General features: G+C 35.1%; 1 protein-coding gene across 7 annotated transcripts in view; it reads right to left on the bottom strand.

Moving 5' to 3' along the window:
* Positions 1 to 17,843, bottom strand: part of DMD (dystrophin) — a 1,078,552-nt gene that overhangs the window by 787,520 nt on the left and 273,189 nt on the right. For all 7 annotated transcript variants that reach the window (XM_088521823.1, XM_088521851.1, XM_088521829.1 and 4 more), the window contains exon 7: positions 15,213 to 15,331. In XM_088521823.1, the coding sequence (XP_088377949.1) occupies positions 15,213 to 15,331 (119 nt within the window). The remainder of the gene's footprint in view (positions 1 to 15,212; positions 15,332 to 17,843) is intronic.

A 17,843-nucleotide genomic window follows, 5' to 3' on the forward strand; every position in this document is an offset into this window, starting at 1 on the left:
GTTTAGATGAAGTCACTAAAAATCATCACAAGAGTCTAAGGAACTTTACAATTTTAGAAACAGTTTTTTGCCTTACAACCAAGTAAGTCTCAAGAATTGTCACAAAATGAATAAATCCACCAACTTCCATGGTGATTATGACACTACTCCTACTACTTCTTTCCACAGTGGACCTCAAAGCTATAAAAATTAGGGAAAAAGTATGAGAAAAACTTATTAAGTATCTCTTGAAGACCTGTTTTCCAAGCATCTGCATTTTAATATCTTATGAATGCAAGAATTGACTGAAGAAGGCATTTTTTTCTCTTTCCAGAGCAATCATTTCAGCCTTTACTCGTGTGATGCCATGATCTTTATTCAGAATGAACAAAATAATACTCATGTATGAAAAAAGGAAATTCCTCTCTCAAGATTTTTTTTCTGATCGGATTTCTGTACAAAAACACCAACATAGTACCCAGAAGGTCTTGTGTGCAGGAGAAACACAGCCTTAATTAATTAATTAAGGCTTCAGATACATGATCTCAAATAGAAAATAAGATCAACCAAAGGTCCAAATGACTATAAAGGGAATCATCACTCTGAGGGTCTTTTTAGAAATTTGATTTCAGAGCCATGCTTAAAGGATGGTCTATATCTCACAGAAGGTTGGGTTTATACATATATTATACATATGTACATTATGAATATGCATGTAGAATGTATACATACATTATACATATGCAGTTTTTTAGAATCCCTCAGAGTCAGTGCCAAAACTAGCTTTTTTTTTTTTTTTTTTTTTTTCTCCTCCAAAAAGTAAGTTAGTTATCTGTGTTTAGAACCTAACTCATCTTATCCTTATCCAAGCTTGGATCTTCTCTAACTATAGTTTCTGGAAAACTAGCCAAAATGTATAAATCTACTGTAGAGGTCAAGGTTTGATGGCATAAATTCTACTCAACATTCCACACGCAACTCTCCCCTCACTTTCTCATCCAGAACCTTCAACTTTTAATTTGTTTCTTCCATCATCCGGCAAATAAATATCTTTCAGACTACAAAGAACAGTTACTTTAACTATTAAGAAATATTAGTGCATTTCAGCAGAGCCTACCAATGAAGCGACAGAAGAAGCCACTTTCTAGTGGGCTTTATACTGCAAACATATCAGGCTATTAGCTTGGATGCACCCACGCATATTTTGTATTGTCAGCCTGTTTAGTCAAATAATGATTGTTTCACTAGAGCACAGAGATGTGCAACCTCCCTCTCTGTCAGAGCTTGGGAGATGAATAACTTGCATTCTGGAAGAAAGTCCTCCTTTCCTCTTGCCACCAAGGAAAACACCAGAGTCAGCATTTGTGTTTCTAACTGAAAGACACTCTGTCTTCCTGACTGCAGCGGCTCTGGCATGCATGTTTCAGGAACTTACAAGACTTGTTTAAAATAAATAGCTGAAAGAAATGTACACTTCGGTCACGGATTTCCCAAAGATCTTATTTTACTGGTTGGTCTTCAGAGTAAGTGGCTTATTAAAACTTGTCAAGTTTCCATCAAGAACAAACAATTGAAACCAGCAAGTCTAGCACATTATTTCAATATTTTCAAAAGACAAAGTACTATACATATTCTAGAGTGCCTTCTTTATTATTATTACAGTGCTGCATAGTCAGAGAACATGGCCCAATTTCACAAAACACTGCTATAATTCATATATATTAGAGAGCTTTCCAAAAACAATTGCTTTGAAGCTGAAGTGCATGGACTTCTACTCAAAAAGCTTCAATACTTGCACTGGATTACTATTCCAATTTTCAGTCCTTGCAAATGTCACACTATTTGTGCCATAAGCACATTTAAGAAATACTTCTTCCTCAGTCCTTCGGAGAATTTTAAATCGCTGGCAAACTTTGGCTTCTCTACTGAGATTGAGAAAATTATATTTCATACTCTGAAAATTCACCTTCTACAATTAATAATGTTTACAGACCTGGCTCATAAGAAAGAGGCAGAATAAGAAACCCCATAACAAAGAGACAGAATAAGAACCAAAACATTTAAACGTTTAGGTCTTTTTTATTATTATTATTTTTTACTGGATAGAGTCTTCCACGATCTACCGCACAAGATTTTTTTTGTTGATTTTTCTCTCTCCCTTAATAGGGTGTTGAGACAGTCTGCCATGTAGAAAAGAATGGAATCTTCCCTATCGCAGAAGTTTCTCAACTGAAAAGAACATTTAGAAGAAGCAGAGTCATCCTGTATTACCAGTAACTCATAGTACTTTTAAATGGGCTGAAGTCTATTTTCTCTATAGATGTTTCTGATGCAAAAATTTTAGATGTTAACCACTTACATTTCCTTGTCAAAGTTTTTCCAGAATTTTCCTGCTCAAATTGAATTTTCTGAAAACTTATCTATGAGGGAGGAACAAGGATACAGCAAAAAGGATATAGTAGAATACTATCAATAGGCTACAGAACATGATCTACAGCACTCTACAGCTCAAAAGTTTCCTCCCTGTGAATTTCTTCAAGAGAAAACAAATGTATGCTGCTGCTGTGTCAGCAAAATGCTTGAATTGTACTATTTTTATTCAAAAAACCTCTGACCTTCAAATTACAATTTGGAAAGAATTATTTTTTACTTCATATTTATCCTTTAGGCAAAGTAGTCCATTTCTCAGCATAAATCAATGATCTTTTCCAGGAATAAGGCTCAGCATAGTGGCCGATGGAGGGCTAGTGACACTAATGTGCATCAAGGGCGGTCTAAATCAATAGCATGTCTTCTATTCCATTTCAAAACCAGAATTTTAATCAAAGATATTATCAGTTAATTTCATTCACTTATGACAAATAAATATCTTAATCATTCTCATGTTAGTGAGGACTTCAAGAAATCAGAAGTCTCAAGTTACCTGTATGAATTTTAAGTAATTGGCTTTTCAAATTCAGAGTAATGTCCAGACTATTACTGGTGTTTTTTCAGTGGAACATCCCAATTACTTTATGAGAATTATTTTTCTTTTAAATAAAGCAAATTATTCAAATTATCAAATAACTTTTATACATATATAATAAGAGCACAAAACTACATTTTAGTAAGCTCAGTCTGTGAGCTTACCAACTACAATACTTTCACATCATTTCACACTTTCATATTACGATGTGACAAAATATCCAGTAACAATATATGCATTGCTATGGATGACAGGAGAAATGCCACTGGAAACTGCTGTCAGATTATATAGCCAGTGTTTACCAAAAACCAAACAAATCAGAAATCTTATTTCACTGTGATTTTAAGTATGTTTTTAATTTCTTATCTTCATGAATCAAGCAATGTTCTGTTCCGATTGATCTTTTCTTAATTGTCTTCCCATAATGGTTTTTCCAAGTAACCAAGAACTATATACACAGTTCCAAAAGGCTTCATTAATTATATGGCATAGTTAAAAAAAAATCTATAAACAAACATTAATAATTTTAGCTTAAAGAGGGGATTAGGGACGTAGCAACTCCCAGTGGAAGACAAAATATATAAGCAATTAAAACACATGAGGCAATAGCACAAGACTCAACCAGGATGAATATTTTAACATGCTTACAGGAATGATTTATTCGGAAAAACCAATGCTAAAACACAGCATGAGTAATGATCTACAGAAAATTACACATAACGTGATATAGTAGCAGAGAAACCAATGTGATTATTTGTCAGAGCAGAATAATGATTACAATTTGATAGACAATTTTGAAGCATTGTGACTGCAGAATATTAATATCAACCTAAACATTAAAAAAAAAAAACCCTCAGGAAAATAAAAACCAACTAAGCAAGTGGAGAACTGTAAATCCACAGGTAGTGAAAAGGAACATGCACTACAGCAGTATGCTCTTCTACTTCAGAATTAGCATGAGGGAATGAGTATTTAAAACATTGCACAAGATGTGCTTAAAATTCACAAAATTTAGGAGAAAAATCCTCAAAAAGCAGGACTGTGGTGTGAATCTGCAATGGCCAGCTTCACCCGATTCTTCAGGTTCAAACCTGAAGATTGGTATTACTGCTTCTCTCTCCTCTGTACCCTATTCTTGCTCAACTACGCAGACTCATTCTGTCCCTTCTCCCTTGGGAGCAGCAAGAGCGTGCACAGAAGCTTGCCAATGTAAAGGTTCATGCTATCACATTCTTTTACCCATACGCAATAAACATCACTGAATATTACAGATGAACTTAATGAACATCTGTAAATATGAGGAAATCGATTCTCTAGTTCATCATACAAATGATTTCCCTACTTCCTTTCATACCATTTATAAATTTTTATAGATATCATTACTGCTAGATTCTTCATGTATTTTACAGGTATTTTAATTCATTTCTCATTTCACCAGTTTTATGCATCTGGACTTATCAGATCATCTACAAAAGCATATACTTAACTAGATTCTATATTATTTGTGTTCCTGTGACTTTTAGAAATATTTATACAGCCATTCAGAGAGTACTGGGACACGCACATAGCATGCACACTCCTGATACTCTGAGCTTTCTTTCCCCATTTTTTACTTTATATTTATTCTTAGCAAATTGTGTATTTATTGAAATATATACAGACACACACGGATATGTAGATAAAAGTTTAGTATATATCCTGTAGGTAACCACCATGTACTAGAGAAAATTTGATTTTATGAAATATAAAAAAAAAATTCTTAAATCTCTTTCCCCAAGAGAGAGTACCTCTCCAAAATTTCCTCCCTGTCCAAGCAAAACAAACTTCTCATCTTTAGATCCCCCTTCCTCCTCACTGATGTTCAGTTATTCCTGTTCAAATAATCTACATGGTCTCTTCAATTCCTGCACTTCCTTTGAGCCTCAGCTCTCCATAGTTTCTAGCAATCACAGAATCCATGGTCTTAAGAGAGAACAAGAGACACAGATGCAAGAAGGAACAATTCAGTGTTAAAATCTATTTATTTAGATGCACGGAAATAAGCTTCCCTCTTCCACAGAAGGTCAGCAAGAAATTAACTGCATTCCTATTTATATCTTCTCACGTGAAGCCTCTCATTTATACTCCAGTTATTACAATGTTAATACCAGGATATTTTCATGTTCTTGCAACAGGAAGTAGCTACCTTTTCAGTGGAATAGCAGAGAGTCATGGAGAGCAGCCATAATTTTCCCCTCAGGTCTTACAGATAAAAATATAGTAAGCATTTAACCTTCCAAATTCACATTCTTTTCAGGTCCTTTTAGACTGAATAATTTTTTCTATGTATTTTGAAGCCAACTCATCAAAATGTAATGATTATATTGGAAAATTTTATGTATTTATTACAAAATTCTTATGTTTTAGTGATTTATTTTAGGAAGTAAAAATAGCATCCGTTCAAGGGGAATATTTTATTGAAACTTTTCTATTATTTTCAGAAATTACTTAAGTATTTGGCTCCCTTTGGTAAACTCCCACAGAATTAAACAAGAGATTAGTTCTGCTATTTGATAAACCAGTTAGTAACTGTTATTTTATGTGAACACCAATGCTGTAATAGAATATTTGTAGGAGAAAGGAAAAAATAAAAATAAAAATAAAAATAAAAATAAAAATAAAAATAAAAATAAAAATAAAAATAAAAACAAAAATAAAAGGCTTCAAAGTTTTGGCTAACAAACTTTGTTTAGTTGGTTTTTTCTATCCACATTGCTCTTTGACATATTACTTGTGATCTTTGCTTTTAGTACAGAATCATTATCGGAAATCCAAAAGGCAACATTTGTGCTTTAACGGGATGTATGCAGTGAGATCGAAGGCAAGACATTCTTATTCACATAATGCACCTGAGAAACACAGGAACACAAGTTGATAAACACTTGCATTGTTAAAGAAAGCCTTATTTCAGCTGAGAACTGCTTCAAGCTGAGGCCATGCTGCAATTTCAAGATTACCCAGCAGCATATCGTCAGCTTTAACACATTTTCCATTGCTGCATGCTCTGGGATTTTGTCCTTCATCAAAGCATGGAGCTAACACTGCCAATGAGAAGGCAACAGAGACCCGGGGATGTAGAGCTCCTTGCCTTGGCAAAAACACAGGTAGATGTGCACCCGTTAGCAGTCTTTTCTATTCTATATGCAAGGCTCCTTGACTGCTTAAGCGCGTGCTGGCATTCTTTATCTCTAAGGATGAATTTTTGTTAATATTGTAGTAACCAAATAATGTTTCCAAAACCCATTTTTTAAATGAAAACAGTGATGATCAGATGCAAATATTTCAGAGGAAAAAAAAAAAAAAGAGATAGTGATTACAGGCTTGACAGCTACCTGCAAGAGTAGCGGCAATGCGACATTACTAGAGAGCTCTTTATAATTCACGTTCAGTTTTTCATGTGGTGATATTATAAACTGGAATTCCGCTGTGATAATCTTTATAATTTCCTTTAAAACATATGTGCTTCAACAAACTAAAGCCCAATTATTTCAGGTTTTCCCACTGATAAGAGGAAAAGCCTGTTTTTTCTTAACAGTTGCTTAATGCAGTACCCCTCAAATAACTTATTATTTCTGTCAAAACCTGTAAAAGTTACTGAATGTGAAGTAGTCTCTTTGTAGTTAAATTGTTCACAGGGCAATGAGGTGGTAACAAACCTATTCATAAATACAGAAGTTAAAGCAGTTTTAGATGAAAGCTCAGAGCAAAAAAAAAAAAAAAAAAAAAAAAAGACTTTTACCATATCAATTGGAAAATAAGAACTGCAGTATAATTCAGGCAGGGGAAATACATCTAAAAAGGAAGTTTAAAATAAAATATCACAATGAAAATATGGATCAAACTAGGAACCCCTGAAAATCCTAATTCTACAGATTCATCAGATTTTGCACTGCACTGCTTACGCATAATAAGAGCATGGAATTCACTGCATGTTCCTATCTCTGCTTTTGAAGGTATTCCCATAGCACCTTTCTCGCTCTGGTTTTCAGAGCTGAGCTATGTGGCATGATTCCACATCCAGCACTTTGAGCTCCAACTGGTAGCGACATGCAGCAAAGCAGTGCTGCAGTTTAGAGTTGTGCTTTTAGTGTTGTACTTCAATACTGTAACAATGTTAATGCAAGCCCACCTGCTGCCACAGTTCCTCAAGAACGAGTGCTTAGAGATTAACCGAATTCATACACCAGAACATGAATTTGAGTTGCAAAGACTAATTCAATATATTCTTTCCTGCATTTTTTAGGGGATATTTAAGACTTAGATTAAAAACAGCAAGGAGAAGGGAGGTGATTAGAAGTTATTCATTCCTTCTAAAGGATTTAGTATTTTCAAGTTTAGAATAGTACCACTTAAAATTAACAGTTGCTCACAGCCTATTTTGAAAGGGGCCATAATTTTGGAAGTCAATGTCTGAACCAAAAAAATCCATCAACCACACATTGCAAGGGAGCACTCAACCTGCACAGCTGTAGAATATCTGAATAAGCCGAGTGACAATGCTTAGGAAAAACAAATAACATGCTGAAATAAACTGTCAAAGCCAATGCATCCAAGTACATTGCAACTGATATTCTGCTAATTTTGACATACGCGGTAGATACAAGAATACATATAACCTATGACTTTTATTGCAAAACTTGTTCAACTCTTAGATAAGAAATATGTTTCGTTTTATCTAACCTAACTTTTTATACAATTGTTTGAATACTGACAGAACATTAAATATTTGGACCAACGCGTATACAAAGTGAGCTCTCAAAAACAAATTGCCTCTTGTAAATATTTATAGGGAAAATGTACATTAAAAAAGTGACACTGATCAGACTGTAACCTAGTCTGAATATTAGTAATTAGCAGATCCACTAACTTGGCAAATGGATAAATCTTAAACTTGGCAATGAGAGTGAAGACTCTGCAGATCTGCATCTAATCCCCTGGCTAGTGTCAACAACACCTATGCCAGTTGCTGAACAGGGAATTTATAGTTAGTAACAAGCCACTGGCATTAATTTAAAAAGCAGCTCCAAACCTATACCTCTCCAAATATTTTCTGATACAGCTCAATGGTAACATTCGGTAACTAGTAACATATTTGTTATTGCGAATCCAATATACCTTTTTATTATCATCCAAATTATTTCAGAAACTGAGAAGCAAAGGGAGTCTGAAGGAAATAATCCTTTTTATTTTCTAACCATAAAGGTTTTTGTGCAGTCCAAGTAATGATTTCCAAATTCTATTCTCGGATTTTCCTCAATTGCTCTCAGCAGCACAATATTGTCTACAACATTTCTGACTCTCTTCCTCCTCTATTTTTTAAACATGCAGTAACTAAGCAAAACCCTTCTAAACCTCAGGATATATCCACAAAAACATGTATCTGCTCATATTGCATTGCCTTGACATCCGCATATATGACAATATAAACAACAAGATAAACAAGGCAATAGTATTGCCAACATACCCAACGACTGGGTACAGACAGGGTTAACTACTTCATGGACTGAAATGCTGGCAGGTTTTTCTGCCTTCTTTGTGCTATAGGTACCAAAGCGTCCATTACTATTGGCATACAGAAGTATGCCAAACCAGGATCAAACAAAAACGTTATCAAATGGAAAACTGGCAGAGTCTCATTATCACTTAATAATGGTGCCAAGAGCCCATGTCACTGGTGCAAATTAAGGGAAAAATATGGAAAACATGACTGAGATAGATTAAATGAGTTTTTAATCAGCCTACACAGTAAATCGTAAGAAACTGCATAATTGCTTCCCCCAAAAAGGCTGCTGAAACACCGTCACATAACATCACAGCCTATTTATTATTGGGCTAGCACAAACAAGCTCAAAACCAGAAGAAAATGACAGCAGGCGCCAGCTCATTAAAGCCAAAACTGCACGATCATTGCTCGGAGGGGGCACGTGAGCAGCATCTCTTGCTGGCCAAAGCACCCACGGCACCAGGCAACAAGTTTTGCTGCAGAACAGTTGCTATTGTACAGCACTGGCATGCAGGGAAATTGCTGGAGCATTTTTCTCCCACAGCTACATGGATTAGCAGAAGGTGATGGAAGCCACAGGGATGTCTTCATTTTCCCTACCAGCCCATGCTACCTTTGCCCAAAAGCCAGGTATCGCTTTAAAGATTATTATATCATGGTTAAATACAAAATAGTAACTCCTAAAGGAGGAAGAAATGGAAGATAAACAATTATAGCATACAGTATTGACCAGAACTATTGAAAAATCTTCCTAGCAAAATTGGTGGGAGGTAATAAACCAAATAATTGCTGTAACTTCTTTGCATTTTGCTTCGTTATTGAGATTAGGTGCTGGAGGCAGCAACCATCTTAGTTTACAGGTAAAATTAAATATGCATCCAATAACATTTAATTATCACATGCTGCTGAGCATGCTGTTTACTTACGCTGTGTTTGAGGGTATGGAAAACAACGATGTGAATACAAAATAGGCCCCTTCTCTGTCCAGGCCAGACCTACCGTCCACTTGGTATCAAAAGTTATGCACAGAGTCAAGCAGATATTACAGTCACTTTTCACTAGAGTTGCATTTTCTGCTAACACAGACTTATAAAATTTGACAATCAACAGACCAAATGGTTACATTCAAGGTATTCTGCAATTCTATGACATTTGCAAATGCCTTCCAGAAGCGTATGGAAGCTCAGGAAGATGTGAAAGCACAGATCGTGCAGCATTAGGTTCTGTCTGGTAACCATAAACTCTATTCCCGTCTGGGGACTTCCTTATTTTTTTAAAAAAGGAAGGATGGTTGTAACAGCACAATGTTAGTTTTTCAGGATATACTGGAGACAGAACAAGCAACCTAGTGATGTGTAGTGTCCTTCCTGAGCTTATATGTGAGGAACAGAACTATGTGTCACTTAACTATTAAAAGATGTAAACACAGGTATTAGGCATTATTTAAAAAAAAAAAAAAAAAAAAAAAAAAAAAAAAAAAAACAGGAAATCAGCTAAGTTAACACATACCAAAAAAACAAAAACAACAACAAAAACCCACTGCAAATATCTCAACACCTCTCATTCCTCAGACATAACAGTAATTCAGAATAAAAGCAAGGAACACAGTGAGCTGATGGTCCTTCCCTTCAAGCTCGTAATCTTTAGAAGAAAAATATTCACAGATGATTATATTAATTGTATCTAAAATGCTCTAAACTGAAGAGAGCTGCTGGGCATTAATGGGCATTAAATTTAAAGAACTCCACAACAGTCATCATGAAAGTGCACAAAACCCGTTCGACTTTTTCACAAGTTAGTTGCACTGAGATCTTTTAGAAATCTTTTCTTTCTTCTTTGAACTACAGAACAATTTTTCAACATGCTAGCTCTGCCATTGAAATCTGAGCAAAAATTGCTATATTGAAGTGACTTGTCTAGGCAACATTCATTGAATGTTATATAGAGTGGAATCTAATAAGACTGGATGTTCACAAATATTAATTCTGGACACGCAAAGGGAAATAACTTTATTTTTCTTCTTGACAAAATCACAAAAAGTATTAACAAGATTTTAAACATCTCAGCAGCATAATCAAAAATGTCTTATAAGCAAAAGGACTGTAATATAGGCATTCCTTAGCCAAAAAGTTTAATTTGCAAAAACATTTTAACTTTAGAATCCTGTCCACGAATCTTTTGCTCTTAATTAATTATTCTGAAGTGCAGTTTATACCATCCATCAATTTGCCTCACCTTCTTTTTTTTTTTTTTTTTTTTTGTGTTATCTTTCCCTACTGCTGCAGTGAGCACAAGATATAAGGCTGCTTCCACTTCTCTCACTACCAAGATTTAATCAAAAAGAAAGTGTTGACCTTCCTCAGACCTTCCAAAGAAAGAAGGAAGAAGAAAACCTGACCCCTCCATGTTTTTCCACAGCCACACTTATACCTTTCAACATCAGGAAAAAATATACAACTAGGTATTTCTAAAATTTTGACTCTAAAACAGGGCCAGCACTCTCACTTAGGCTGTCTGTACATCAAAAGGAAAAGGCTATCTAGCATATGTATTTTACTTCTGCAGACAAGCTTGTTTGCAAATTTATACCCAGTATTATGAAAATGGTGATCGCAGAAGAGGTCTGTATAACATATGCAGCATAAAACAAATCATCTATTTGGGGAATTAATATCAAAGGTAGTATCTTAAAATAACATAGGATTCATTGCAATCTTTCCCTACAACTAATTTTATTTAGAGCAATACTTTAAAAAAAAGATCTCTAAGATCACTGATTTCAGAACAGAAACAAACAAACAAACAAGCTGATGATGTAAAGTTACTCTGTGAAGTCCTTTTAATTATCAAGCTTCCTAGAAAAGATAAGTCAACAAACAGGAACAAACTTAATTTTGTCAGAGTCAGGACTTGCTTATACAATACTTTTTTTGAAAGAAAAAAGGGCCCAGAATTAGTCTTTTGTAGGAAATGCAGAGCTTTTTGCTCTGTATTTTAAGATGCCTGCATCACCAGTATAACGTGGTTAATGCAGGTTTCATTACGTACTTGCTTAAAATAAAGCGAAGTAATGTACAAACACTGAGCAGGATAACAGAATTTCCTGCTTTAAGTAGAATTTTTATATTGTGCATCCTAAAGCAACCCCAAACCTATGCATGCATCGCCAAAATTACAAATGAAGAAAATAATAACAATAATTTCCTGCAACCCAAAATATAGAGTTTTTTTCCACTTAAACATGTTAGTCAAGCAGAACACCACTTTTACCAAAAATTCTTAGATGTACTTTATAACTTAACCAATTTGGTACCTAAAATAGAGATGAAAATCACAAACAGTGTTTTAATAGCTACTCGTGATCAATGACTTGGAAACAAACTTTCAACTTCATATACGGCCTAGTGAGCAAATATTTGGCTGACGGAAAAAAATTCACTTTTCAAAATGTAATTGCTAAACTTGAATCGCCATTCATCTCTTTCAAGATATGCTCTCTAAGATCACTGATTTCAGAACAGAAACAAACAAAAAATCTAAAAAAAAGTCCTTTTTTTTTTCTGATATCATGTGATTGCAGGGAAGTCACACTATTAAATAGCAGCTCCCTCGCAGTATTTTCAATCTATGAAAACAGAACTAATGCATTTAATTAGCAAGACAATTTTAAAAGCAGCTCATGGATTACGTGTGTGTGTGTGTGTGCACGCACACTGTACTGACACATTAATTTCAAGTTATGTTAAAGTAATTTTTCATCACTGAATGTAGGCCTCCTTTTTTGTTGTTACTAATACTCTGGGGGTGCTTTATAGGTCTTTTTGAACTAACAGCCAGAACACTGTGTATTATAATACAGTAAATTAAGATAATTTTGAGGAGAGTTGGCAAATACACCTACTAAAACTACAGAATAAGGATTCTGTAGTGTTCAGAGAGTTCCTCATTTATTGGTACACCAGTAATTCTACATACCATTCTAGGGACAAATTATCACCTTCAAGACCAATTTCTTTGCTCCTGAGAATTACCTACAACTGTCCTCCAGCACAAGGTAGAAAAGAGACTAGTACAGTTCAACTGATTTAAAAATCAGAGACAGACAAAAAGATTTTTAAAAAATGCACTGACCTGGAAAAAAAGGAGATATTAATTTTACTTTACAAATAACAGGATCAAATGGATTTTAATACACAGGGAATCAGCAGGTTTTGGCAAACCAAACTGCTGTACTTAAACAAATTCATTATAAGCAGGTGCATAATTCATTATTCTTTTTAAAACATCTGCAGTTTTTTTTTATTTAGAGAAGAAAAAAATAGGTGGTAAGCTCCACAATGCTACAACATTAAATAGCAAATAATTTTAGAACACATTTGGAAAAACACCAATGTTGGAGAGCTTCTCAGCTGTTGGCTAAACAACTGCAAATAAATACCTTGGCCAAAACCAGAATAAAATGTCTAATTAAAAAGTGATCTGTGCAACCAGAAAATAACCTATTCGCTAACAAATTTTAAGACAGTTCAGCCAAATATAGCACAGACTGCAGCCATATCTATTCAGTGGTACGATCAAGTTTTCAATTCCAAGCTCCTTCAGAGCCTATGAGCTGCAACTCAAGCTTTAGCACATACCTAGCCTGTCCCTACTCTGATGGTCCATAACAATTCAGGGTTTGCAATGGAAAGTGATGCACTAGCAAACACTTCTTTACTGTTTTTAAAAAGTACTGCTGCAGTGCAAACAGCTAATACCTTGCTGGCCTAAGTGAAACTGCCTGACTTCACACTGAAAGGAAACACAGGAGAAGCTCACTAAGCTTGAAGCACTGAGGTGGCAGGTCCTCTCCTCTTTGACTCTGAAATCTTAGTTGCTGCTCCCAATGCGAGAGCTGCCTACAAGGTGATGCTTCTCTTCTAATTCTGGACTGTGCCAAATATCTCTCCTCTAACATCTCCTCTAACAGTTTTTCACTTTAGAGAGCAGTAGTGTTCATATGTTCAAGCACAGGAGCAGAGAACTTCATGCTGTTCAACTAGAGCATAAACAGACAGGTTTTTCCTGTAATCACTCTGTACAAATAGAACAGATACAGGGTAGTAGCACAATCTTGCTATACACAGTGCTATAGTTAAACATTAAGAGACTTGATACTAGATTTTAGACTCATTCATTTATATTATTAAAACCTGCTACCTGCCATCAAAATTAACCTTTAGGTCTGCCACTGAGTACTAATATAACATACATATGAAAATATTGCATTCATTATTGGTATAATGGGCAAAATTGTAGAAACCTGAATGAAAACACAGTGCACAGATCACAGAGTAGAAAAGGATGGTGGAAATTAAAAAGGTATACCCACAAAGTCAATACAATAGTTGTTCAACAACACCTAGTCATGAAGAATGTTTTGGAAATGTTTTGTCTCTCACAGTATTTAGCCTCTCAGAAAGAAAATAAGTAGGGGAGAGGATATACAGAAACGGACAAAATTAACAAGACTATTTGAAAAATGAGGATCCTTCCAAACATGACTGCTAAAGGAAGTACATGAGAAAAAAGAAAATTTGAAAATCTCTCATGAGATTCAGCCTAATTCAGTAAATATCAATAATAAAAAATACTACAGACCTAAGCCAATGATTATATTTAACCCCAAATTAGTATGTATATCAATTAAGAGCTAAAATGTGAGATGAAATAATGGGATGGGGACTCCACCACTTCCCTGGACAGCCTGTTCCAATGCTTTACCACTCTTCCCATGGAGAAATTTTTCCTAATGTCTAACCTCAGTCGCTCCTGCTAAGGTCTGTGCTGCAGCCCCTTCACCAGCTTCGCTGCCCTTCTTCGGGCATGCTCCAGCACCTCAGTGTCTTTCTTGTAATGTGGAGCCCAAAAAAGAACACAGTATCAAACGTGAGTCCCCACCAGCACTGAGTACAGGGGGAATGATCCCTTCCCTGGTTCTGCTGACTACACTGTTCCTGATACGAGCAGGAGGCCATTGGTCTTCTTGGCCACCTGGGCACACTGCTGGCTCACATTCAGCCAGCTGTTGACAAGCAAACCCAGATCCTTTTCTGCCACACAGCTCTCCAGCCACTCTGCCCCAAGCCTGTAGCGCTGTGTGGGGTTGTTGTAACTTAAGCACAGGACCCAGCACTTGGGCCTTGTTGAACCTTATTCAGAGATCCCTCTGTAGGGCCTTCCTACCCTCAAGCATATCAGCTCTTCCTCTCAGCTTGGTGTTGTCTGTGAATTTTCAAAATGGTAATCCTAACAAAATGTTCATATATAGAAAATATAAAAACAATATTTTTAAGATACTTAAAATTTAAATTCAGAATTTGAATACATAATAAAAGGCTATTCAAACTCATGCTCTATCTTGAAGATATAAAAGCTGCAGATGTGCTAAATGTTTAAAACAAATATCAGGCAGTTACTGAGACAGCTTACCTTCAGTGCACACATATTAAAACTCTGGCCCAAGGCTGAAAAAAGTTGCTGTAGAATCTGCACGTATAAGACATTCTTATGATCTTTCAATAGCAATCATTAACATTAAAACATAAATAACCAAAGGATTTTGCTTCAGTTTATGATCCCTTTCAAAATGCTAAATGCTTGTGCAAAGATCTAGAATTCATTTACAAGCAAAAGCATGGAAAAAACTATTTTCTATCTAGAGAAAAGAAGATCATTCATACTAACCTTCAGGATCAAGTAGTTTTTCTATGCCCAAATGTTGTCTGGCTACATTGAATGCGTGGTCTAATCGTTGTACAGGTGACTGTTGAGAAGCAACAGCATTCCAGTCAAATAGGTCTGGTCTAAAGCAAACATAAAAGGAACAGTTATTTTTTTTAATTTCAATTTCTTTTTGTCAAAATGATATTAATTACATATTTCTACCACTATCCATCAGAATTAGTGACTACTATTTTCTTTTAAACAAAGAGCTTGCTTGATCAACACTGGGACTGAAGAAGCTTAGTATCTAGTGATTTTGAATCCTGTAATCCTCCATATCCAACACTACCACATGAGGCAGGGCAGAGAACTGCTAAGCTCATTCTTCTGCCTTCCTTTGCCCTCCAGATAGTAGGTTTTCAACATAGTCCTAAAGAATATAATTGCTGCCAAGGTTTCCAGCTCTCATATCTGACTGAAATTTGTCAACACGTTCCAGAAGTTACAACTAGTAGACACATGTAGACATCAGTTAACCTTCAGAGAAAGGCATGCTTTTCAGATGAGTCTGGAAACGTAGTTTCATCATAGCTTGACTGACATGAGTAGAAGCTTAAGCACAATGTAAATGCTTCTATAGGAGAAGACCAAGCCAACAAAATTAAATTATAGCTCAGATATACAATCTAAGACTTTGCATTATCACTTGCACTATTTGCAATATAAATAATGTTAATACACTGCGATTACTAGCATTTCAGCTAATATTTATCCACTAAGAAATCAGAATTTGTTATCAAGCATTCTGGGGAAAGAAAATTTTAATCAAGTATTCTGTAATGTGCACATAATAATATGAGGGAAAAGAACTACACTATGTGATTTGGACACTGTTCTAAATCAAAATGCACTTAAATATGTAATTTTGCTTACAGATAAATCAAGTATGTTATCTACATACTTGATTAAAATGCTGTTATGAAATTAGTTATGAAAGATTTACTTACATTTTTAGTAATTATAAATGTTCGTTTTAAACAGTCTCCCATAGTTATAATTGGTGACAAAAAATGTTGACTGCATCATACCGCAATAACTTGAAGACAGCAAAGTAAAAATGCTATACGTGGTAGTAATTTTCCAGCTGCCAACCTTTGCTCTCTGTTTTCTTCTGAAGAGAGGGGAGATTTACATAGCAAAAATAAAGTTATAAATATTCTGCTTCTCTGTGCAGAGTTTGTTAAGTGTTAATTAAGAGTAGCGGTATTGTCCTTTAGTTTCTCCTTGCTGTATGCAGAAAGGCAACAAAATACTAAATTTTCCTGAGAGCAAGAAGGGGAAGGCAGAGAAAACTTAAAAGGTGATTGTTTTCTGGTAACGAGTATAAGTAGTCTGTGGTTTCATAGACTGTGGTTTATGCATTAAAATACAGGCATTTTCAAAATACAAATTATGTCTACACATTTTTTTTCTTTGACTACATCTTACTCTACAGATATATGCAAATTCCTTCTTTCTTTATTCTCTCCAAATGTAATACTCTGGCTTGCATATAGTACAGAATGCGTAAGCTCATCAAATAAATCTACCAAGGGAATATTACAATAATCATTGAGCTATATTATGACTTCTTAAATTTTACAAGAAAGTCTTGCTCAAAAAAAAAAAAAAGTATAGAGACAATGATTTGAAAAGAGAGACAAAAAGTTTATAGACAAGGAAAGATGACATTTGAGGTACCTCCTCTTCCAAAATATTTTTGCAATGATTTGGTTTGAAGTCTTAGTCACACAGGTCTTGCTCTGAGCAGCATATTAACTAGACATCACCAAAACAGCCATGGTTCTCCAAGTACTATGTATAGGAACACGCTTACTCCTAACCTTTCCATTGGTGAAAAGTAGTAACATAAAGTACTATGCATTGAAGGATGGGATGGTATTGTCTAATTCCTCTTGAGAAGTCTCTGTCTCATTATAGATAATATCACAGATACTCAATTTAATCTAACCTTCTCCATTGCATAATACAGGAAGCAAATCTGAAGTTAATGTATCCAGGCAGGCCAAAATTATTAGCAACCCATCCTGGTATAAGAGACACAGAGGACACACGGTTCTTTTTATAAACCCCCAAGCACTCTTACATACAGAAGTTTAAGTAAGAAAGAAGTTTTGGATAAAATGTTTTGAGAACAGTTTGGTTGAATTTGCATGCTTAGTAGCTCTGTCACCTATGTGTCTGCATACAGTATGCATCACATATACAGCATCTCTCTATTTCATCTTTATTACAGATGGCGAGAACTGGAATTCTCTGAGACAACTATAAAAGTACTAAGTGCTCTTCAGTAGTCTACAACATGAGTATCATCACAGCAACTTGAAATGGCAGCTTCTCGGTATGATGTCTCAGATATCTCACTGCATATTTGTTTAACGGGCAATACTGCTGCCTACTACAGCCAGAGAGATTACAGCATAAAAGATTTGCTCTTGTTGAGCAAGAATTCATGTTGTAATGATAGAGTCCCTGAAGTGTGTATACTGGATTTTTTTTCTTTTTTTTTATAAAAAGAAAATCTGGACAATTAAATGACTTTTGAATCAGAAGAGTTTTCAGATTGGTTGTTTGTCGAGCTTTTTTTCTTTC

This window comes from Tinamus guttatus, unplaced genomic scaffold (assembly GCF_059628265.1).
Source record: "Tinamus guttatus ecotype Peru unplaced genomic scaffold, ASM5962826v1 Tinamus_guttatus_pri_ptg000008l, whole genome shotgun sequence".
In the NCBI taxonomy this organism is placed as follows: Eukaryota; Metazoa; Chordata; class Aves; order Tinamiformes; family Tinamidae; genus Tinamus; species Tinamus guttatus.